Source organism: Melopsittacus undulatus, chromosome 1 (genome assembly GCF_012275295.1).
Source record: "Melopsittacus undulatus isolate bMelUnd1 chromosome 1, bMelUnd1.mat.Z, whole genome shotgun sequence".
NCBI lineage: Eukaryota > Metazoa > Chordata > Aves > Psittaciformes > Psittaculidae > Melopsittacus > Melopsittacus undulatus.
The window spans coordinates 98,473,209-98,497,958 of record NC_047527.1 but is presented as its reverse complement, the minus strand read 5'-3'; the positions used below and the strand labels follow the sequence as shown (position 1 = coordinate 98,497,958).

Genomic DNA, 24,750 nt, shown 5'->3' with positions numbered 1-24,750 from the left:
TACAAAGACTTCTTTCAGCACCACATTCCTTCTTGGTTCAATATCCACACGTCCATGGATGCAACCTGAAAGAAAACCAAAACAAAACTTAGCTGTGCAAACTGCCTTTGCCGTGACGAGAAAGAAGCCTGGGACCTTATAACAGCCCTCCAATATCCAAAAAGCACCTACAAGAAATCTGGAGAGGAACGTTTTACAAGGGCATGTAGGGTCAGGACAAGGGGGAATGGCTTTAAACTAACAGAGGGGAGATTGAGATGAGATCTGAGGAAGAAGTTCTTCCCTGTGAGGGTGGTGAGGCCATGGCACAGGTTGCACAGAGAAGCTGTGGCTGCCCCATCCCTGGCAGTCTTCAAGGCCAGGTTGGATGGGGCTTGGAGCAACCTGGTCTAGTTGAAAGTGTCCCTGCCCATGGAAGGGGATTGGAACTGGATGAGCTTAAAGTTCTCTTCCAACACAAACCATCCTCTGATTCTGTCACTGATCTGCTAAGGAGAATGTCCTTAGCATTAGTCACCTGGTGGAAAGACTTCCAAGCAGGGATCTCATTCATCATTCCAAACAAAAGCATGTATCTGGAAATGCAGAATACATAATCTTGCCCTCAAAAGACTGTACAGAGAGAAAGGATCCTCTTGTAACCAGGCCAGAGAGAATACACAGTGTTTGGGGATGGTGGGTGTTAAGAAAATCATTTTTCCTGTGGCACCTGCTCAAAAAAAAAACTTACAGCAGTAGAGCTGTTTCTTGCCTGACTTTTTATAAGTCACAGTTTCCAAGAATGTCAAGGCCTAAAACTGCAAGAGCCAATTCTCTGCACCTCATGAGTCAAGCAGCTCCTTTATATGTAGGGAAAAGACTTCAGAGGTTGTTTTAGGGTCATGTGAATGGTGAAGATGCTCACAAGTTCACCTCTGGTACAGGGAGTCTATGGACATGATTTACCATGACCTTAGAGGACAACTGTATGAACAACCAGTATAGTCCTGCTCTTCAGCTGTGTCTTGCATTCCTGATCTACTCAGAGGATAGAGAAGAGAGTGATGAGTGGAACAGGGTAGCATCCAGGAGATGCCAGGAGACTTCTGTAGATCTGACCTCATTCACAGCAGTGGCAAAAATCTATGAGTAATGCTGAGCTGTGAACTAAGTTTTAATTCTTACAGCTGCATCTGATAGAGGGTACCTGATAGACAGTACCTTGTTCATCTTCAGTTGTGCCTTGCTTCAAGTGGCCGGAGGAGGGTTACAGCTACTGCTTGCAGAAACCCACCTGTAAACCTGGCTGCAGTGCCATCCCTCCAAAGAATAGCTCTGGCCCTAGCACCCCCCATCCTCTCAGAAGGTTACAGGAAGGGAAAAATTAATCATACCCCAACTGCTGTACCTGGCAGGGGGCTGTCTTTGGATCTAGGGAGTCCTGAGGTGTGAGTTTATTTTGCTTGTAGGTAAAGGGAATGCAGGAAAACACCTCTCATAGCCTTTGTGACCATGAGAGCAAGACGTGGCCAAAGTCAGATTTCTCTGCCATGCTTCTTGGGCAAGCTTTAAACAGAAAAATTTCTTCTTGTGCATCTTCAGCAGTTAGGTAGTAATATTTAAATTAATAAATAGTAGCCGCAAGACATCCCCAGTCCAGTCCCATAGCCCATACATGAGGGACCAGATAGAGACAGGGTACCAAAATCTGGATGCAGACGTTCCTTAAACCTTATCACCACCTCCTCCTCCTGGTAGCAGCAGAAGGTGAGGGTATTTTAATATACAAGGCTTTTGAGTGCTTATTCTGTCTCTCTAAGAGAAAAAACAGCAAGGGAGCTGCGATGGGGCCCCTGAAACTTTGCAGTGGATTTTTTTTCCTCTTTCTCAGAATGACTATAGAGCCCTGAGTACATATTTGCTCAGTCCACCCCGCACTTAAGCACACAGACGGCTCCCCTGGGGATAAGGGGTCTCCTCCCATTCCATCCCCCAAGTTGGGCACACTGGGCTGACACGAGCCATACCCATACCCAAGAAACAAACCCCAGAAGAGCTGGAAATACTTGCCTGGAGATTCCCCAAGGAATCCCTCCCAAACCACCACACACCCCCCACCCCTTCTTCAGCCCCTCTCCCCACTAAGTATCTTTGTGATACATTCCATGCTGCAAGAGCTTGAAAAACATATTTGGGAGATGTGAATGGGGTGGGGTGTGGATGGCTTTATTGCTTTTAAATCTCCCTCCTTCAGCATCCCACTCCCCATCTGCTCCCTTCACATTTCTCCCTTTCCCCTTTCCCTCCTTTCTCTAACCCCATCTCCCCGCATTCTCTCCCTGACTAGAGGCCCATGTCCCCCGACAGCCGGAGGGAAGGGGATTTGACACAGGAATGGACCGGGGTGGGATGGGTGGGAGGGATGCAAGACTGACCCCGTACTTCCCAGTCCTGGCACCACCAACCAATGGGGGCCAGGCCGAGGGGGAGGCTGTTACACCGGCCCCGCTCCTCCCGCTACCGGGGAGACCCGCCGGGGCTGGCGGGGAGAGGCAGAGGAGGAGGAGGAGGAAGAGGTGGAGGAAAAGATTGCATCAAGAGCAGAACTTCCCTCCCCGTCACCCCCCCCCCTTACAGGAAGCCCTACTCTACCTTCGCCTTGGAAAGAGCCCCTTTTCATAAAATTAGCTGAAGGCACCTATTCACAGCCATGGGGCTGTGAGAGAGAAAAAAAAGGGGGAGGGAAAAAAAAAAGCAAGCAACAACCGAACTGTAGAGTTTGGTTGTGGGGTGGGATTTTTTTTCCTTTTTCTTTTTTTTTTCTCTGCTCCGAAAAGTAAGACAGAAATGCACACAGCTCCACTCTGCGAAAACTTGATGTTTTTACCGTCTGCTCTCTGACAGACCTAGAGAGGAGGTTGGCGCGCTTTTTTCTTTATTATTACTTTTTCTTTCTTTTCCCTTCCTTGCCTCCGTTCAGCTCCTCTAAAATAACCGCAAAAAAAAACCCCAAAAAAACACCAAACCACGGAGGAAAAAAAAAAAAAGGCAACGGGGGGGAACGGATGGGGGGGGGGGGGGGGACAGGGGTGGGGGGGACGAGAGGACAAAAAGGAGATAAAGGAAGAAAAATTAAGGGGGAGGGGAAGAAAAAAACTAAAACACCACCACGAGTCGATTCCCAAAGTTCCCCAAGGAGCCACCCCGGAGCGCAGAACCCCGTGTCCGCCTCCGTGTGTGTGTCTGCTCGCGTGTTGCACCCGTGTGATTTCCAGCCCCCTCCCCTCTTCGGTTCTCCTCCCACGTCTTAAAAATGATAAGGGGATGGTTGCTGTAGCTTGCTTTCGGCTCTTGAACAAAACCTCTGGCAGCTTGACTTTGGGGAGATTGGGGAGGGGGGAGTGGTGGTGGTACTACACATATAAATCTTTCTTTTTCCTTTCTTCTTAGTTTTATGAATGAAACCGTCCGGCTGAGCTGGGAGTAACATCCCTGCCCTGAAACTCCTCAAAATTGGTGAAATCCAGGCGGGTAGCAGCTGAGAAAGGGGGAGGCAGTGGAGCGGCGGCTCCCCCGGGTACTGGGATGGGGGGCTCGGCAGCGACGTGATCCCCGTCCCGGGCAGCCCCGAGAGAGCAGCGAGAAGCTGCGGGCTCTTCTGCCAAGTTTCTGAGGGCTTATCCTGGGCATGGGACGGAGGACGCGGGTGCGCGAGTAGAAAATATATATGTATCTACCCATATATAACACAATAACAGCAATAATAAAACAAAAACCCGAGGATTTCAGAACATTTCGCGGAGTAGAGTGAAAAGCGTTCCTGAAGAGGGAAGAAAAAAAAATCTAAAATAAACTATTTAAAGGGGGTGGCGAAGGAGGGGGAGCGATATTTCAGCCCCATGCTTTCATGCCGTACTCAATCGGCTTTTTGAAACTGCAGATCCTTTGAGACAGAGAAGGAGAGAGAAGCAGAAAAATAAACCACCCCTATTCGTAACTAAAACGCACTGCAACCTTGAAGGCTGGCAGAATAAACCTATTGTGGAGCTGAAACGCGCCGGGATATGCAAGGAAAAAGCCCCCAGAGTACCACTGTTTGCGAAAAGGTAATAGCTAAGTGAGAATATTTCCAAGTTTTCGCTTTTTTTTTAACTTTCGACTTTGCCGTTTGTTTGCATGCCGAAAGGAGAAGGCGAAAGAAAAAGGAACCAAAGCGCTTTCCCTTCCACACACACCCCCAAACCCCTCTGAAACTAAAAGATAAAATTACTGGATCTAAAAATAAAGCAGTGGTTAAAAGCCTCCCCCACCCTCTCCAATCTCCCACCCCTTCCACCCCTCTCTCGCCTTCTCCCTCCCTCCCTCCCTCCCTCTCTCTCCCTCTTTCTGTGTGTTTGCGTTTGACAAAGAAATTATTTGAACTTCCCACTGCCTCATAAAAAGGAAACAGAAGAGCAGATTTGACATATGGATGTGATTTTTTCTGCTACGAGACAGATGCACACGGAAAACAAACAGCACCAGGGGCTGCAGCTCTGAAGGGAGTGAAGTTGCTCTGCTTCACATGGGCTCCTCGGCTGCGTTTCGGGAGCTGCCCAGATCTCCAGCCATGAGAAAACGGAGCAAAAGACCGGGGTTTCTTGTCATGTGCCTTTCTGGCTAAAACTGTGGAAACAAACAAACAATCAAACAACACACATATTCTGGAAGGGGGGGCGGGAGGGAAGGAGAAGGAGAAATCATCTGCAACGCTGGAAGACCTCTCGTCCTCCTACTTCCCTGAGTAAGCTTGGATGCTGGAAGAAGCCTCTTGGATATGGGATCATATCTGGTTTATCACAGTCTCGGTTTGATCCTCTGCTGCTCCGTCCTGAGTTCAGTCTACGCTCTGGTGAGTCCCTCAATCTTTCCCTTTCATATTCTTGAACGATCTTGCGCGGCTGTTTCCTTGATGAGTAATTTACTGTATCAAGCATTTAGAAGGCAGAGCGCTGGGTTTGCTTTTCTATTTTTTTCAGCCTTGTGGCTTATTTCGCTGGCAGATAGTGTGTGCAGTTGGTCTCAGAGCTGCTGCACCAGATGAAATTAAAATGTCTGTATGTCTGTGTTTCCAAAAGAGTTTGAATCACTTTTAAACCACTCCGGACGGGAAGGCGTGCAGTTTGACAGGAGTCTGGGGACAGCATTTAGGGGATCATTTAAAAGACACGTATGGGTAAAGAGCAACTTCTCCTTTCCTTTTTCTTTTTTTTTCTTTTTTTTCTTTTTTTTATTTTTTTTTTTTTTTTATTCACTACCCCTCCCCAGGACACTAAATTTAATTTTAATTCAGTTTTCTTAATCTGCAAATCTGCTTAATCTCAGCGAAACAGTACCTTCCTCTTTGGGATTAAGTTTGGAGAGGACTTTACAATGTAGGGCTTGCAGACAGTTTACACTCAGAAGCATGGAAGTAGTATTAACCCTTTAGTACTTGTCACTGTTTTCACCTGTTCCTGCACACACTAGGAGAGAATATTCCAGAGGTAGCAAAGGCCTGAAGTCTGTTAAAAATGCCTTGATGCTAGCAGTGGGGAACGGGCAAAGAGCTACAGACCCCCCTCTGCAGCCCAAAGTGGTCTCCAAAGCCCTTCTGCAGAAGTGAAGGGAAATGTCATACGGAATTGGCTACCACATATTAACGCACAGATGGGCATGCTGCTCTGACACGTGCTTTCCTTGCTTTCTCCATCCCTGGAACCACCACTGTTGTTACTATTTCAAAGTGCCTTCTGGTGTAGGAAGGGGCATGACCACAACCTAAAGCGGTGTCTGCTTTCCACGAGGGATGGAGATGTGTTTGGAAGAGAGTAGGCTTACCCTGACCCTGGCTACAGCCAGGTCTTCACTAACCCTCCAGGAACCATCACCCTGGGTGCTGTCCCCTGGGTTTGTGACCTTGTGCAGGGCTGGTGAAGGGGTATTGCCACCATGCACCCAGCATCATGCTAGAGGGAAATATCTCATCAGTAAATGAGAAGAAACAGCTCCTTGGAAAACAATCATTGTTGCAGTCCATCCGTGGCTTGTTGTATTTCTAAGCACAAATAAACCTTGCAAAACCCAAAGAAAACTGGGGAAACTGGGAGGACCACTTGTAGATTTGTTAAGTTTTTAGTGCCGTTGAAGTTTCTACCCTGTTCTGGGGTGGCATTAACATGTCCATGATCACATCTGACTTTGGGGATGTATCATGACAGTGTAAGTCCTGCAGCACCTGCTAACTCCACCTCCACAGCTCTGCTGCCGCTGAAGTCAGCACCAAAATTCCTGCTAGATTTGGTGTCTTTGTTGGTAATGTTGACAATCAGGTTCATGAAACAGACAGATTAGAGCTCGGCAAACTTCAGGACCCAGAAAAGACAGGCAAGGCTTCAGAGTGCACCTCCAGTCCCATTCCCGGTTTACTCCTCTCTCTCAGTACATCCCAGTACCTCCAAGAGGGTGCTGAGGAACAGCCAGTGAACCAAGCATCATCCGTCTATGTTCCCAGTGGCTGTTTTATTTTTGACACCCCCTCACAACAGACACTTTCAGATCACAAGCCATTTGATCAGCAGTACTGGTAGGCAACTGGATCACAGCTGAGTGTGCCCAGTGCACCAGTTCAGGGTGAGATGGACCTGGGCATAAATCTGGAATAGAATCATAGAATCACAGAAGGACAAGCAAGCAGGGGACTTCACTGGGAAGGTTAGGGAAGGAATGCACAAGGGTATTTGCTCTTTTGCATTTCCAAAAGCCTGATACCCTCCTGTACTGATATAGGGTCCTGCCGCAAGAAACCCCATTCAGTTTAATAAGGCCCAGACTTAACTGCATGTTTCAGACACTTCCTGTGCTTTTCAAACTCAGTACTGACAGCTAAAAGACTTGCCAGAAGGCTTGAAGAGTGTCCTGAGAGTTCAGGGGCTGAGATGTTGTGTGTTCCTTCTGGCATCCCCTTAAGCAGAATAAGTAGTTCAGCCCCATGTCACCCCACTATACACCCACTTGCAAGGCAAGGAACAACTTGTAGGGTGCCTAGAGCCCTGCTTATTTTTGCTGTAGTTGTTTCTTTCCCAAACTAACTTGATTTTTAAGTGAATCCCAAAGACACTGCATGGTGTTGACTGCATATTTCAGCAAGGTGACGTCTTGATAGCTACACTATAAGAAGGGTCGTATATATACTTGATATTTGGCTAGCAGGTCTGAGTGTGTTTTATGTGCTGCTATCAACAGAAGTCACCAAGTGCCTCGTTCTTAGAAGCAACAAGCAAAAAATCAATGGGGGGAGTAGTTGCAGAACGATGGGGATGCAGGGACTTAATTTAGAGACAGGCTCCGTGGCAGCTTTGAGCTAAGCTAAAAGTGGTACCCAATCACTCATTCCCCCAGCAAAGCAAATCAAAGCTATGTTGTGAGTTTGAGTCAGGAGGATTTCCGCAGCCTGAGGCAGACTGAGCTCAGAGCTTCGGGGCGCAATTCACATGTCTGAGGCTGGAAGACTTGAGTCTTGAGAACTGTGGCCCTAATTGCTGGGGTCTGTGCAGCTCGGTCGTTTTGCACTTGAGAGTTGATGATGTCGAGATCGGGCAGAGAATTATGCATCCCAGACCTGAAGCTGTCACTCCCATTATGCCTTTTGTTTGCCAGCAAAGATGATAGTAAAGGAACTTTTCGAAGCAAAAATGCTGAAGTAGGGCTTGGAAATGGTTTCTTTGATTGCCTGTGCCACTGATACATCACGGGGCAGGATGCTGGCACTGAATCACTTCTCCACAGCATGCAGGCTGCGTGTCCCTACATTCACTGTAAACCAGGGTGGGGGAATAATGCTGTGGGAATGAGTCCTCACAGTTAAAAGTGTCTGCAGAAATTGTGGCCCCTTCCATGGGCCTGCGGCCACACAAAATCCATACCGAGATCAAGATCTCTGCCTTGAGCTGTTGAGGGGCAGCTGAGAGGGACAGATGGCTGTCTTTGATGTGGGGAGAAGCACTGGGTGAAGATCTGCCCTCCTCAACTACCCAGAGAATTGCCATGTGGATAACATGATTAACACCTGCTTGAACACTGAGGGGAATTTCACCTGTCAGTTGGCTGCTTTGAGCCTGAAATCTTGTGAGGTGAGGGTGTAAATTTGAGTTAATTCTGCTATTTGGTCCAAGGGCTGGGTAAGCAAGATTGTCCTGAGCCAGATAGCCCTGTAAATATTGGCTTGAAAACATGATGTGTGCAAAAGGAGCTTTAAAAGTAGGGTTTGACATCAGCAGAGCACGGGAGAAGTTAACATGTAGGCACTATGATTTTATTAGAAAGGTGCTGTCTTGCAGAAAAACCTCCTTGTGTCCCAGTCCCACTCCCAGGCAAAATCTCCACTGTTTGGTCTGCTGACGCCTTCGGTTTTCACTTTGTTTCCTTCTATTGCCCTTCTCAGCCTGGCAGTCCCCAACCCAGCAGTCATTAGGGAAGGTATTCTGCATAATAATGATGACAATGGGGACAGTGATGATGACGATGACGATTATGATGGTGATCATCGTCCACAAGTCATCTGCAGAGCCTTGGATCAGAATAGCTCCGTTTTGGGAAACAGGTATGAGCCTGAGCTGGCTGCAATCTGCTGAGCAAAACAGGACACAGGGGAGCAGATCCATGACAGATATGAAAGGGGTAGCAGAAGGGACCCTCCTTTACTGTGTGTGGGTCTTGCTTTTCAGCAGTGCTCAGTGCCTTGTAGAAGGTGCTGCGCATTAGGGGGATGCTTTTTGGCAGCAGAACGGTCTCAACGCCTTTCTGTTTGCTGCAGCCTGTGGTTCCCCAGCCCTGGCCCCACTCAGGCTGCTTGGGCAAAGCTGAAGCTTCCCTCCAGTTTTGCAGAGAGGCTGTAGCACTCTCCCAGAAATTCAGGAGGTATCATTAGGGGGATTTGAAACCTTTTCTTGCAGATATAACCCAAATAAAATACAAGCTCAGCCGGGTCACCTGGAGGAAGCTCCCAGCCTCTATTCGCAAGGAAGCTGCATCCACACAAGCACTGGTGTTAATCTTTGCTAGGAAAGTCCAGAATAAATAAAAAAGTTCCTGCCAGAGTGATACTTTGGTCACTAACTAGCCAAGACCCCAGTGCACAGGCAGCAAAGCAGCTACATTAAGGAGGTGCTGGTCAGTTTTTCAAACTTTGACTTGTTTCTTGTTCCTTTGATCAGACTCACATTTTCATAGATCAGGAAAAGAGAAGGGTTTGAAGTTGAATAATTTATATCTGGAAGGGAAAGAGTATCATATTCTGATGCAGAATATGTCCCATAATAAAAAAGAATAATATTAATAAAATAATCCCATATAGAGAACCTGCAAATCCCAGCTAGCTATCTAACTTCATTAACTAAAGACAGGTTCCAAGTGCAGGGAAACAATGTTTGAAATTTTCATTTCTCCACACACACTTGGGAGCATGCCCATCCCTACCCCGTGTATTTATGAAAGATACCATTTTTGTTATTGTACATTAGGATTAGCAGATATCCCCTGACTATAAAATACTCAACCACAAAATATAAAGCAAACAAGCGTCTGCGTCAGGGTAATGCATGGGCTGTGATTTCATCCAGCGCAAGCCAAAAAAAGTTCAGCTGCCTGGTGGCAAGTCTGACCTGAGCAGGCTGGGTTTGGGGTGAGCTTCTTGCATTGGGAAGAGGAAAAGCAACCGGGCAACTGTGCACACAGGGGTGTCAAGGCTGGAGGAAATGAAATCTGAGGTGTGCCTTTCAGGTCCAGGCAGTTGTTGTTTGGTTTCTGGCCTCCTAGAAATAGCCCCGGAGTGGTGCTTTGAGATCAGTGGGATTATTCCGGCTGGGATGGTGTGTCTGCAGTCCCTGAGATGGGTACTCCCAGCCCAGACAGCTCAAGCAGAGACAGCTGCTGCCCCTGCCACTGTCACCCTGCACTCCCATGTCCCTTTGAAAAACGATGCTGAGAGTCATCCCACAGCTGTGCATCTCATATTGCCTATCTTCCTCGGCTGTGTGTACTGATAAGTGGCTAGGCTGTAAAGATGCTGGCTTTCCCTCTGCTTGGGAAGGCACTGCTCAGCCCCTCCATTAAATTCAATTGAAATCAGTCCTTGGTTTGGAAAGTTATTTGGGGCACAGACACCACACATCACACAGAAACAGCAATATCACAGATATTACGGGCAGCTTCTGACCAAGCAATGTGGGGTGAGGTGGTAAAGCACCTCTTGTGGAACTCGGATATAGGGCTGGGGAAATCCAGCTCCCTGGATTTGGTGGCAGAGCTATGGCTCCAGCTAAACGCTGCAGTCCTTGAATTTTCCTTGTGCCCGAAGACCAAAAGGAAGAAATAACAGAGCCAGACTATGGTTGCATTCAATTTAATCCACCCGCAGAAACTATCCCTCATTACTGCTGAGCAGCTCCATCCTCATCCCACACTGCTGGGAGAGGGAGAAGAAGTACAGCATGTATTTAGGTACAACAGACTGTGCAACCCTCTTACCACAGGGCTGTCACTGGGCTCATCTCAGTCTTTTGAGCTCTGAGCCCTCCAAAGTCCCTCACTCTCTGACACTGTCTGGATCAAAGAGAGAAGCCAGCAGGGATTCCCTATCCTTTTTGATGGGCTGTTTCTCTGCAAAAGGGCAAGCGTAGTAGGGTTTGTCTGTCTGCTCAGCTCCTGCTGTAACTGGTGTCTCTCAATTAATACCATTATTAAAAAAAAATAATTATTCCTTAGGGCAAGCCCTGACTGAAAGGAAGAACTCAACAGAATCAGTCTATGTTAAAGATTAGACCATATCAAAGATATTTAGCTCCAACATGGAGAATTTGCTTTCTCCCACTGTATCAACAGAGATCTTGACCCACAAAACTTCAAACTTCACTGGGCCTTGTGAGAGCTGCTGTACTAAAGATGATCTTTGTGTTGGTGGCAATAAATAAATTACCCTCAGGCCTGAAACTCAGCCAGCAGAATACCTGCCTTGTTGGACTGAGCTTTGCCATCTTGTGTCATGGGAAGAAAACACCCAAATTCATGCTTGATGTACCTAGCTTGTAATTAATCCCTTTATTTACAGGGGCCAGACTGACCCTTGCCAGTGATTAGAGGGGCTGTGTTTTAGGGTTTTCTTTTCTCTTTGGAAGTTCAGCCCGAGCTTCCTGATTTTCAAGAAAGGAAAATTTTGAACTGATGGCATCACCTTAACAGATTGTACTTTGATCCTCCTGTAACACAAATCCCTCCAACAGCATTCAGGTGATTATTCAGTTGTTGAAATCTTCTGCAAGGCTGGTCTGTCTTTCTGGATATATTGTTTTCCTTTTATCCAGCAAAGCAGAAAGTGGACTTCTCTGCCCCTTTTCTCTCTCACCTCTCCAGCATCCCTCATTCAGTTCATTTTAGCAGCACAGGGGCTGTGTTCCCGTCTCCCTTCCTCCCTCCTGACCATATGCACCCTTCCATGAGCCGATTCAACTCACTGAGCTTGCACAAAACTAACACAAGATAGAAAAAAGAAAATAAATGTAGAAGGCTTGTAGCTGGGTCAGTGAATGGAATCTACACAACAAAGGCTTGGATGAATCCCCAAGTCACAGGAGGGAGACACTGGGTCACGGGAGTAGGGTCGACACAGGAGCAGCCAGCGATGTACATAGGTTTGCCCTGACACAATGGTTGTAGAGTTGTATTATGCTGGCATAAAATCCCCCAGATCCTCCCTTTCACAGACCCACACTTCACCCTCTCCCACTCCTTGGCAATAAATACATATACCGCAACTTGAGCTCAGTGTAGGCTTCATGCTCCTTCTGAAGCTCCCCTCCATCAGCCACACCATCTGATCAATAGCACACTTGGAAGAGTTTTCATCTGAGCAGATGAGTCCTGCACATAGTGCCAAGTGGTGGTGCAGGATATAAAAGGTCAGGGGTATTAGATATGACCACAGTCTTGGGGTTTTGGGGGGAAAAATGAGTTTAGGCTTGTAGACATAAGGTGTGCTGTGCCACTTGGCTTCAGGGCCAGCGGACAGGACCCAGGCTTTGTATTTAGAAGTGCAGACATCAACAGGAACAACTTACAAGACTCAGAGAGTACAAGCTGAGAGACAAGCTGAGAGACAACACAGCTGGTATTCAGTGACCTACTTCCTGTTTGCAGGGACAGTGAAATGGTCAAGCCAAACCATTTCTCCTATGTCTGTATCAAGGCAGGTGTTGAGCCAGGCAGGACAAAGCATCGTGCCCTAACCCACCTCTCTGACCCTACTGAAGTGCAGAACGAATGAACCTTCAAAGTCCAAAGGCGCTTGGTGTCTTTGAGTCTTTCTACCATAATGACCTTAAGGATCAGCTGCCTGTCAGGTAAGGACTGATCATCAAAAGCAGACCTGGCCTTTTGGAAAAGCCCTCCTCCTAGATCAGTGTCTGGGGCAAGGGCTGGAGACAGGAGTTGCTGTCTCAGCATGCAAGGCAGGCTGGTTATCTCATTTTTCACAAGGCTGCCCTGTTGCTAATCAGGGTTGCTTGATGTTATCTTTACTTCAGTCTCCCTTCCCCTCTCTGCAAGCATTTCAATGTATTTATCTGCTTGGTCTTACCACACTGAAAGCAAGAAGCAGCCTCAATTGCACCTTTAAAGGCTGGTTTGAAAGTCACTGGGTGTCCTTAGAAAACCTCTTGTCCACTGAACTTTGGGACCTAAGTATCTTTTTTTCTGTATGTTTTCACAGAAAAGTGAGTGGTTTGCAAATCCTAGCTCATTCCTGCTGTGCTTCAAGGGAGGAAGAACTTTGTAAGGAGCAGGAGATGGTAGGGAGCTACCACCTCTTGGGCACATAGCAGAGGACAAACATTGAATTAACCAAGATTCAGTGGGGTCTGGGGGACTCTGCTGCTGTTCAGGACTACTAGTAAGTCATTTAATCATCATCTTATTACTTTGATATATTCACCTGGTTTATATGCCTTGAGCACTCAAGGGATTGCAGCATCCCTGGAGAGCCCCAGGCCCATCCTCTATACCGTCGGTGGGAATGGTGCTGGTAGCAGGCATGGAGTGGGACATTTTTTAACTCAGGAGGAAAAGGAGGGTATCAGAAGCTGGAAGGACCCTGGCCCTGATGTCTGGGAAAGGCTGGGACTGCTAGACCCAGGAGAATCATTCGAACCTCATTTTGTTCACACTTCCCTGTCCTGTGCTGATCCCCTGCTCCATCTCCCCATTGCATGGACAGCCTGTTCTGTCATTTCTGTTGCTTTCTTTCACAAGACTAGGGAGAAAGCAATAGTTGTCTTGACCAGCCTGGAAGGCACATGGTGACCCCTCTCTGTAGGCACATGGAAGCTCACCAAAAGGCAAAGCTTATGCATAAGCTCGCTCATACCCAGACTGTATCACTGCTGTTTCCGTTACCCACAAGACCTGAGAATAGACTCCAGTATACTGGTGGGGCCAGTGGCTCCTGAAACTGTTCAGCCATAGGAAACAATAGGCTGACCTGTAGAGTAACTAACTTACTGATCTTGAAACATATTAGGCAGTGTCTGATCTCCTCTAGAAGGAAATACCCAGTAGCCTCTTTTGTTTTGCAAAGATACAAATAAAAGTTCAGAACTCAGTGAAAAACACTGGACTGATTTCCATGAACATCACATACTCTTTCCATTTATCCCACTTTTAGTGCCTACACCCCTGCCTTGCTTCAATGTTACCTTGACTTTCTTCTTGACTCCTATATTCCAAACCATTTCTCCTTTCAGACACTGAGCTATAAAGTAGCTTTGATACACCGGCTATGGTGGGTGATTGCAAGGAAATTACCTCTTTCTCCTGGATGCACTCAAAGAGTAAGATCAATAAAGCAGCATTACGTAGAGTATCTATTTCATGGTCAGCAATTTCACTCAGCTCAGTAAAAATGCAGCAAAAAAAAGATTAAAATAAAAGCAGGAGGGAGTTGATAATAGATGGGACTGCAAAGAGATGACCAACACATGAAACTTCAAAAGCTAGAACTGGGGGCTTATCAAGAGCCATCAGCTTATGAAGCCTTTTAACATCTCATAGTTGATATCCCTGAAGTTTTCTCTGAGCTTGTGTTTTCTTCCAGTACCCTCGAGGTTACACTCATTGAATGACTTGCTCTAAAATGGCCTTTTCAGTAAGGACAGGAGACAAAGAATTGAGATTTTGCTCTTTCCATTGACGTTCTGTGTGCTTTCAGCCATTTCTTGCTCCCTATGTGCAGCAAAGGCACAGAGGACTTGCGGGGAGTGCAGAGGAGTCTGCATTTGGAAACATGCTTTGTTCTTATTGTTCTTCTCTGAAAAGGATAAAAGAGGGAGAGATGGCTCTATAGGCACTAAGGCGTAAATGTTTTCCCAGCCTAAACAGCCATGGTTGCTAAAACACACACCTAGGTGGTCAGAGGGTCTGATTTACTGTATATAGTGCAGACGTGGCTTATTTTCACTCGTAATAAATGACCAGGACTGTTTACTCAGGCTAGCCACTGGATGGGGACAAAGCAGGATAGGTCTGATTTCCCTTGCTTGGCTTTAGATGTCAGCAATGGATGCTCACGCATTTTGGAGCTGCCCCATATCCTCAAGGGACCCCCTCAACTGCAGAGCATCCCACCACAGACAATCTGTGGCTACACCCCACAAAACCTGGGTGGGCATCAAGGTCTTATTTCCTCAGCTGGCAAAGCCGTTATATATGTGTGTATATACAAGTGAGCATGTGAGTATAACTGTACAGCCCTGACTCATGCCATAGCATTGTTAAAGAGCCTTGGATCATCCCACCATATGATCACACTGCAGAGTACCAGCTTCATCCCCAATTCATTTCTCACCACAACTGGTGTTTCTCCATCAGGCTTTCACCACCACAATGAAGCATGTTTGTTGTTGTTTTGGGGTTTTTTTGTTTCATTCCTGGGATCAGATTTTCTCTGTGATTTGCCTTAGCCTCATCACAGAAACCACAAATCTCAAGGGGTCAGAGCCTTCTGCTGGCGTAAATCAGTGGTGTTCCTGTGGAGTGAAGAAAGGCCAAGAGAATCTCATCTGAAGTCAATCAGTGTCACTGCAGAGAAATATGAAGAGCTGGAAGGTAAATTGGAGAAGCCCAACTGGCACATGCTGGTCCTGGTCTCCTCGCCCTGGGTTGCATCTGGACAGGAAAAGAGAGGATTCTGCAGATTGAGACATCCGGGCCAGATGACAAGCCCCAGTTTCCAGATGCTTCTCCAAACTGTGTTCAGCCATGCTTCAGTAGCTTCTTTTGTGGCTGGCTGCCTTGTACAATGAATGCCTTCCTGTGAAAGCATTTAAACAAGAGCAGTTTGGGGGGGATCTGAAAGGAGGGAGTGTCACTCTTGTTTCTGGCTATGGTGACAGTAGGGACAGATGCTGACAGACTGGATTTTTCAAACCACAGGACAAGGATTAATTCAGCTATAGATTTGTGTCCATTCTTAAAGAACGCTAAATCATGATATCTGAATCTCAGAGACTTGAGCAAATTTAGCATCAGCACTTAAAGCAGACTGTGCAATGCGTACTTGTTTTTTCGTTACTCCTACCAACATTTTTATCCTGATTTTCCCCTTGCATCTCTTGGTGTCATTGGTAATGTTGGTGTGATCAACAAATTGAACTTTAAGTGACTTTTGCTTGTATTTTGTAGAGCTGGAAGTGGGAAATCAAGCCATTCAAAGTTGCAGCTACTGTGTACTTCTAGTTTACTCTGCCATCAGCAAAAATTACTCAGGCTTATAGAGAAGCAGGGGGAGGGAGAGTGCTTCAGCTGCTGAAAATGGAACAGAGCCAGCTCTTGTTTTGCACCCAGGTAAGGATCCAGCCGTAGTTCTTTGCCAGCAAGTCTGAGCACAAAGAGGGTCTCCGCGAGGGTCAATGCGGGCATATGCTTGGCTGCCCTGACTCAGCACTTCCCAGGGCAATAAGGGCTCTTAGTTACCCAGATAAGCAGAAAAATGGCCAAGTCAGAGGGACTGGCTTGAACAGAGGGACAAGCCAGTGGACAAGCCAGAGGGACAGTCAGCAGCCTGACTGCCATCCTGTGAACAGAGCTGGGTGGAGGAGAGGTCTGAGGTGGAGTAGGAGCAGACAGCCCAGGTGAATCCCTGCATCCTTCCATTTGCCAGTTTTCCTGTTTCTGCTGACATGGAGGTGAATCACCCATCCCTTCTGTAAATGCTATTCCCCCAAATCTGACCCAAATCTGCTGTGTAATAGCGGTCAGCATTGTCACTGGGACCACGCATGGGTGAGTGTCTGTAGGGCATGCACAGAGACCATGAGCATGCAACTAAGTCCTTTCCTTGCTACAGTCACATCCAAGGCATCAACAGCTCCAAAACAGGGACTCCCACCACCATCCACCACCCAGTATCACTGAAGTGTTGGGATGCTTCTACTCTCACAAAAGATGAATGGATGCTCATTGCAACATGCTCCAGCACTGATTTGGCCTCTTTCCATGGTCACAGCCTGTGCTTTTCACTCTGGGGAACTTTCTCCCTCCCCTCCGTTTCTTGCTGAGGCATGAATGGCCACTACAGCTTTTCTCCCTGCCATGCCTTTCCCTGTGGCTGCTTTCAGCTCCAGGTGAGCAGCATGTCAAGCCCTCCAGTGTCTCCTTTCCATGCCCAGCAAAAGGAGGAGATGAGGGGGATGCTGGTGCTGACTGGCTGGAGCTGGGAGGACGTCATGCCCCAGAGCTGCCTGTACCACACTGAGGGCTTAATGTGCCGTAATCACAGAGCTGGCCTTGTTGTAACAGCACCCCAACCATGCACAGCTCCCGGCTGCTGCTGGCAGCTCCCTCACTCCCTGCCCACAGTTGCTGCTGGTGGTTTTTTTGGCATGGATTCCCCCCCATACTCCCCAAGCAAAGAGAAAAGGGGTTTGCAGGGAGGAGAGGAGGGAGCAGGGTGTGGGGCTGTGTCCTATCTCAGGCACCAATGTTGCTGACCCTATCAGTTGTGAATCAAGACATTAATCAATGCTATGGGGCTTAGGATAGGGTCAGATACCTGTGGTTTGAGGCGTGTTGGCAGGACTCGGCATTGCTGGAGTCATAATACCACACACTGCTCATGAAAGAGCAGAGCTGTGACGTTTCAGGAGGAAGGGACTGGGGACGGAAAGGGAGAGGTGGTTGCTGATGGGGGTGGGAAGGGAAAAGGTGAAAGAAAAAAAGAGAAAGAAAGAAAGAAGAGAAAGAAGAGAAAGAAAGAAAGAAAGAAGAAAGAAAGAAAGAAAGAAAGAAAGAAAGAAAGAAAGAAAGAAAGAAAGAAGAAAGAAAGAAAGAAGAAAGAAAGAAGAAAGAAAGAAGAAAGAAAAAGAAAAGAAAGAAGAAAGAAAGACAAGAAAAGAAAGAAAGAAAGAAAGAAAGAAAAGCACAAAACAAAAAAAAAAACCCACAAAACCAAAACCAAAACAACAAAAAATCCCCAAATCCACCCTCTCCAGGGTTTCCTGGTTGCTTTGCTGACAGGAGTATGAGAAGAGGGCTGCCTGCTTCATAATCTGCCTGCTGAGCCTTTGACTTCCCTCTTGCACCCTCTATGCAGGGAGTTTGCTGCACATTCCTTCCCACAAATGCTAACAAGGAAGTGACAGTATGAGAACATGAAGATTAATTACACCAATCAGGCAGGAGAAGTAGCAGAGGAGGGTCTGAAGGCAGGACCCTAAATGCTGGGCCAGGAGCATGGGAGAGAAATAAATGGGATTCCTCTTCCTGGGAGCTTTGGACCAGAGGAGACAGGGTCCCTTCCCCCAGGACTGAGCCTGCTTTGCTTTCCAAGGCAGCATGGATGAGGCTATCAGATGCGTCTGGCTTTCAGAAGATGTAAGATGTTACAAAGCTTTAGAAGAGCTGTCAGAAGTTCAGGTTTGAGTCCACCCAAGCAGTTTGCAGAGCTTTAAATCCTGGTTTCTCCCCAACCCTGACAGGACACAATGGGTGAGTTCACAGCATGGTAAAGAATCCCAGGATCTGCTATGACAAGTCATAGGAAGATAGAAGGATACCAGCCAGAGTGCAGACACATCTGGGGCCTGCCCTCAGAGAAGCACGCTGTGGTCCCCAGCCTCACAGCTCCCATCCAGCCTTCTATCCTCCCAGTCCCTGAAAACACAAGCAGGAGAGCTGGCCCAGCCATGCACAGCACTAAGGGGAAAGGAACCACAACACCATGCTGCAAGTGCACAAGGCTGGGGGAGTGGAGGGTGTAAAGAAAAAAAGAAGTCTGTGTTTGTGATCAAGACCTGAGCTTGCTGTGAGTGATCTATGGGAACACCTATGTGAAGTTGTTTTCCCTTCTATCTCTGATGCCTAGAGAGAAGAAGGAGTCCCCATAGCAAGCATTGCATTGGCCACAACACTGTCAGACTTGCTCAGAAGTGAGATGGCTCTTGCTTTTGGAGGCCATAGCCTCTCCATCTCCAAAGGAGGCAGATAATCCGGTTTTCCTCCATAGACACCAGAGATTCAGCAAGGAGAGGGATGCAATACCAGGCACCTAAATCACTGCTTTCTGCCCTGCACTCTGGAATGCCTGGGAGGTGAGCTCATAATACCATGGATATCTGTACTGAGGTAAGATGAACCACTTGGTTGTACAGGGGCAGAGCAGGCCCCCAGAGTAGACTCTGTCCATCTACCAGGTCCCATCAGTGCAGACTGACTGATGCTGCTTCTGCTTGTGGTCTAGATAGCCATCAGCCAGCCCCAAAGAGGAAGTGCTAGGCAGAGCCCAAGCCTGTTGGCTTAGAGTTGCATCATTCTCCTCTTTTTTAAATTTGGGTCCTTTACCTATCTCTGGTTTTGTAGATTTATTATTGCATCTTTTAACCACGGTGGGCTTTAGGCCATCCTCCCTAGTTTTAAGACAGTAATGTTGCGTTTGTGGAATCGTGGTTAGCGACATCAGCAGGATGTTTTCAAAGGCTTCCTGCTTTCCATGAACACTGTCTCCTCTGAATCTGCCTTGGTAATTTATGACAACAAAAGACCTTGTAAGTCTTTTCCCCTCTGTCATATAGAAAAAAAAAACTCTCCAGCCTCTGCAATTCAATGGACATCTCTTTTTCTTGCTAATGAAGGAGGATCTCAGGTATTACCCACAGTGCAGTGAAGGAGACCCTGCCTTAGCAACCCATTTGAATGATTACAGGTGGAAAATAATAAAAAAGAATATGACAGTGGTTTCAAATGTCACGAGCTTTTCAAAAAGGGAAAACTTTAATTTTTCTTCCTTTCTCTCCCCTTATTCTGGCACTTTGGGGTTAATCATCTCCAGCTTCCTTCTGCTGCCATGGCAGGTAAATGCTTGCTTTTATTTTGAATGTGATCTGTGTATCCCCCAGCATATCCAGACTTATAAAACACCAGATAAAGGAGTGGGAATTCGCAGTCCTGATACATGGCTGGCTGTCCTTGTCCTTAAAGGGTAGGGGGAAATGTGTCAAAAAACACTATTATCTTTTTCCTGCATGTCCTTCAGCAATTCACCTTCTTGAAGGAGTTGACAAAGTAGACATCTAAAGAGTTTTGGGGGAGTTACTGAAAGTAAAAGCTCTTTTGTTGTTTTTCACTTTCATCATCTAGCCAGTCACTCTCTGTGGTAGAGGAAGGTGTCAGGGCAACTTAAAAGAAAATCTCCTGTGTTTTCACTCCTCCGGGGTTTACTGGGTTTTGTATACGAACAGGTGTTGAAAGGAAATAAATTTCATTTGGTCAGTATTTTGGGGAACTGTGCCCGTGGTCTTTTGTTACGTTTGTGATGTTCAGCATTAGGATGTTGACGCTGATGTTTCCACGTTTACATTTGGGAAATGCATCTTTGGAAAGAACATAATCCTGCATTTTGTGCACAAATTTAAAAAGAAAAAAAAAAAGGAGTCCTAAATGTGACTGAAAGAGGACAGTCACAGTAAGAACCACAGAGCCAAAAGTGTGGTCCCTGGGGAATGCAGACTGTTTTGGATGAAGTGAGTACAGGTAGTGCAAGTTGCTGTGAGCATCTCATGGGGATATTAAGGAAGCTTCTTTCTTCCCCAAATGCTCCTGTTTCCTCTTGGCTGTGTTGGAGCTGGAAGCCTTGAAAGGCAGTGACTACCTTGTGTTCTGGTGCAGGTTTGTCCCCCCTTCCCTCAGGCATCTGGGCAGGAGACTCCTCTTGCATGCTCTGAGGTGTCTAGGTGTCTACCTGGGCTTTGTGGTCTGAGCTTATCCTTGGAGTTCCAGCCAATTCAGTGATGAGTCTGGGAAGAGATTCAGTTCATGTTACATAGGCAATGAAAGTTCAATTCATTTGCCATCATGTAGTCATAGAGAGGCACCCAGGGTGTCTGAGATATCTGCCAAGGTCAGGTAGACATGGCACAGGACCAACAGGAAGCCATGGAGCAGGAGCTGGAGGCCAAGTGAGGTACTGCAGAGCATCAAGTTGTACTTGACACCTTGTTTCTTGCCACTGAGCAGCCTTTGGCAAAGCAAGGTTTAGGATTTTCCTCTCTGTGGTCAGTGGAGCAAGACAGAGACCTGGAAAAGATGCATTCACCCCTCACAAGCAGAGTCTGTCTTTCTCTGTTGACTAAGCTGGAGGGACTTATCCTAGGACAGCTCAAATATATGTGGTGGATTTTGGCCTAAGTGATTATGCTGTACTAATTTCTGGACAGTTCCAATTTCTGGTCAAAACCTACAGCTGTTGTAGTAATGCAAGCAGTTGTTACCAATAAAAATCCCTCAAAGACTGCAGCAAGGCTGTGAATTTTATCTTTCCTTTCTGTCCAGAATATGGGGCTTCAAATCTATAATGATGTATTTTAAGTAAAAGTTTTACAATGCTTTTGCTGGGGAAAAAGGCCAGAAAACAGCCATTTATCTGCTTGTAAAAACTATTAAGTTCAAAAACCAGAAGGAAAACATCCACTTGAAAAGAGACTTCTGAGAAAATCATGGCAAGTTCCTGTCCCTGCCGTCTGTTTGCATTTTAATGTAATGCTGAAGTTGGAACAATTGCATGGACTCCTGTCCTTTTCGGGAGCACCTAAAGCCACAGACAGTACCTGCCTGGTTTTGAGTCTGCATCTGCAGTCCTCAGTTTCATTGGCAGTAATGAACACTGAGAGGTTTGTGAAAGGTGGATAAAAATCCCAAAGTCTTTCATTAATAGATATGCAGTTTTGATACAAGGCCCACACCTCCACCAAGAAATGAAGAGCTTACAAACAACAAGAAAGGTTGATAGCCACCACTCAGTCAACAGTTTCTACATTTCTGTGGCCAAGTTAGCCACCAATATTTCCTTCAGACCACTATGATTCAATCCTCTGACCTTTATTTAAAAATGCTGTATTTTACTCTGGTTCTGTAGCTTATCTGGGGATTGCTTGTCAAGACACTGTCAGCCCCTGGCTGTTGTGGACCATGGCATGGGAAAACCAGCTGGGATGGAGACAGAGTGTGCTCCTGGCCTCTCTTGAGCTACAGACTAGGAGGTGGGATTAATCTTATCTAGCTTTTTAAAAATTATTTCAATCACAAAGTGATTTGGATTGGAAGGGACCTTGAAGCTCATCCAGTTCCAATCCCCTTCCATGAGCAGGGACACCTTCCACCAGACCAGGTTGCTCCAAGCCCCATCCAGACTGGCCTTGAAGACTGCCAGGGATGGGGCAGCCACAGCTTCTCTGGGCAACCTGTGCCAGGGCCTCACCACCCTCACAGGGAAGAACTTCTTCCTCAGATCTGAAATAAATCTCTGGCAGCTTAAAGCCACTACCCCTTTGTCCTGTCCCTACCTGCCCTTGTCAAAAGTCCCTCTCCAGCTTTCTTGTTGGCCCCTTTAGGCACCGGAGCTGCTCTCAGGTGTCCCTGGAGCCTTCTCTTCTCCAGGCTGAACAAGCCCAGCTCTCTCAGCCTGTCTCCATAGCAGAGGTGCTCCAGCCCTCAAAGCATCTTTGTGGCCTCATCTAGATTCATTCCAACAGCTCCACAACCTTCTTATTTTGGGGGTCCCAAAATTTCTTGAAGTTTCTTCTACAGTCAGTCAGACCTCTCCTCTCACCCCATGTAAGGTGATTGTTCCTGCTTTTCTTTGTGGTCTACAGAAAGAGCTTTGAATGACATACAATGTTAGATGTTTAACCTTTATGTATATTGCTGAGGATGGAGATGGCTCTGCACCAGAATAACCTGTGTGCTATTCCTGGCTCTGCCAATCACCCTGAGGTGACTTTGAGAAGCCCCTTCCTTTTTTGGTTCTTCTATCCTTTGCCCAGCTTGTTTCTTTAGGCTTGGCTTTCAACCCATCCAGGTACAAACTGAAATCTGAGGAAGTTATCACCAAAACAACTTTATACCTTAATTTCTGTGCCTTGAGCCATAAGTTCCTCAGAGGAGAGATATATTTTGCTGCAAGCCTGTGGAAATATAAGCACAACAGCAGCAGAATTTTATCCATGGCCTCAAAATGTGTTTGTCCTACAAATACTAATGTAAATCTCTAGCCTCTGCCTCCCACAGGAGTCACTAATAGAGATCTATTGGTTTTAGAGTGGTGGCTGCTTTTGTTGCAGGCAAGCAGCCAAACCCATCTTCTTGTCCTCCCCCTCCAAGATCTCTTGTGTGAATTTAGTGTCTTATTTCAGAGGGGCATCTTTATTGTCAGTTTTGAAGGATCCTCAGCATTATATATATGGAGATGCAGACCTCATGGGCACTTTGGCTATGCCAGCTCCTGTTCAGAGGTGGTTGATGCTGGCAGAGCAGTAGTGGATGACCTGAGGGGAAAATGAGCATGGGGGCTGTTGTTCCTCAGTTCTACTTGCCCCTGTAGAGGACGGAGTCTGGCCAGAGAAACTTTCTGCTTTCTCATTGCCTCTGCTGCAGATCAACCCAGGATGGGAGGGAGGAGGGGTGTAGAAAAATCAGAGTTAATCGATTTGAGAGATCATTACAATGGGAACTGTGCACGACAGCTTTGTGGTTTCAGCAGCTGCTCTGAAATAACCATCTTCCCTCTCCCCCTGCATCTGAGTGCTCATGGATATTGTTTCATACTCCTGGTCAACTGAGTAGGATAAGCTGAGTTTGTGCAGGGTATTAATTTGTTTCCTCCAAAACTGACTCCTGTCTCATTTCTCATGAAATAGTCTACAAAACTTTAATATGCTTAGGAATTGTAGCCTCTGTTAGCCTTTGGGTAAATAACCATCCCTCATGCTATTTTTAACATGAAAATGCACATCTCATACACAGAACTCTTTGTCATAAGACTGCATTATGAACGGAGGTAGAGAAGAATTCAAGTATGGACATAAAAATGGATAGAAGTATCATTAATATAGCATTAATAACATTTTGGGAATATACTATGATCCTTCGGCACATAAACCAGTCTGCTCTAAATAAAGGCCAAGAATTTTCTTCCAGTGGTAGACTGTTTAATAGCTGTGTGTGACAAAATTTCTTTCACCTTCATCTGAAGCAGGTGGTGCTAGCCAGAATCAAAGGCAGGATGCTAGAATTCAAGATCAAGGGTATCACAACCAAGCATGGTTTTGCAGTTCCTTAAGGCAGAGGTCAGACCCCTGCCAGCTCCCAGGCAACAAAAGCAGAGCTTTTAATGTGATGTAGTCCTGAGAGTTCAAAGACTCCAGCAAGTTCCAGAACTCTTTAAAGAAGAAAAATGCTTTGCCCATGGGAGAAAGTTAAAGACTAGTCCACTCCATTGACACACCAAACTTGTGAGCTAGCACTGGGGTCTCTGCATTGAATAACCCTCAGTGGATCGCCCTCACATAAGAAAGTCTGGTTTGCTCATGCCTTCAATCATTGGAAGTCCTTGCCACAATATCTTGCAGCGATGAATCTAACTACTTTTTGCATGAGTGTCTCAAACCTGCCACCCCTGACTAACAGATGTCCCACAACTGCTTTGTCACTCCACAGTTCTTGCAGCCAAGCACAGCCAATGCTATTATGAACCATTCTTCTCCCTCCCTAGAAAGACTCAGTAGGCTTAAGAGGGTTCCCCACACCAGATGATGTGCTTAGCCTGTATCCACCTACCTGTCAGTGCATCCTCCATCAAGTTGTTGAGGACACATTAGAAGATTTTTGGCTCAGAGGTTATGCATCTGCCATAAGTACCCCTTTTGGTCATTGTTGCTGAGCATTCTTAGATGACAGAGTCCAGGAATAATGGTTTCTCATACATTCAGGAGAAGATGCCTTTGTCCCACTCTGCCAGCCCCATGAGGGTGGCCAAGCCCTGTCAGCCTGGATATTCTGAGGTGGCCAGGAGCAACACAGACCTCATGATCTGTGACATGGGGGAGAGAAGATGTCTAGTCTAGAGAAGATCAAGGAGACACATGATTACAGCCTTCCAAGACATAAAAGGCTTCTGCATAAAGTAATGAAGATTAAAAAAATGTTCCCCATGTCCTCAGGGACAGGATTGAATGATCTTAGATTAATGCAAAGGAAATCACATTGAATGTCAGGAGAAGCTTTTTAACAGAGAATAGTTGGGCAGGGAAGCACAGTGCCTCAGGAAGGGAGAGAGTGTTTGCCACTGAGAGTTTCTAAAATAGCTCCAGCACCTCACCAAAGCAATTACAACCAGGCTTATTTTACATATGATTAAGAAAACTAAGATTAGATTTA

The 24,750-nt window shown here is 46.5% G+C and overlaps 1 protein-coding gene across 1 annotated transcript in view; it reads left to right on the top strand.

Annotated features, from left to right (window-relative positions):
• The first annotated feature begins 4,758 nt into the window (after positions 1-4,758).
• Positions 4,759-24,750, top strand: part of PTH1R (parathyroid hormone 1 receptor) — a 109,981-nt gene continuing 89,989 nt past the window's right edge. The window contains exon 1 of the mRNA XM_005143973.3: positions 4,759-4,870. Within this exon, the coding sequence (XP_005144030.1) occupies positions 4,796-4,870 (75 nt within the window). The 5' untranslated portion in view covers positions 4,759-4,795. The remainder of the gene's footprint in view (positions 4,871-24,750) is intronic.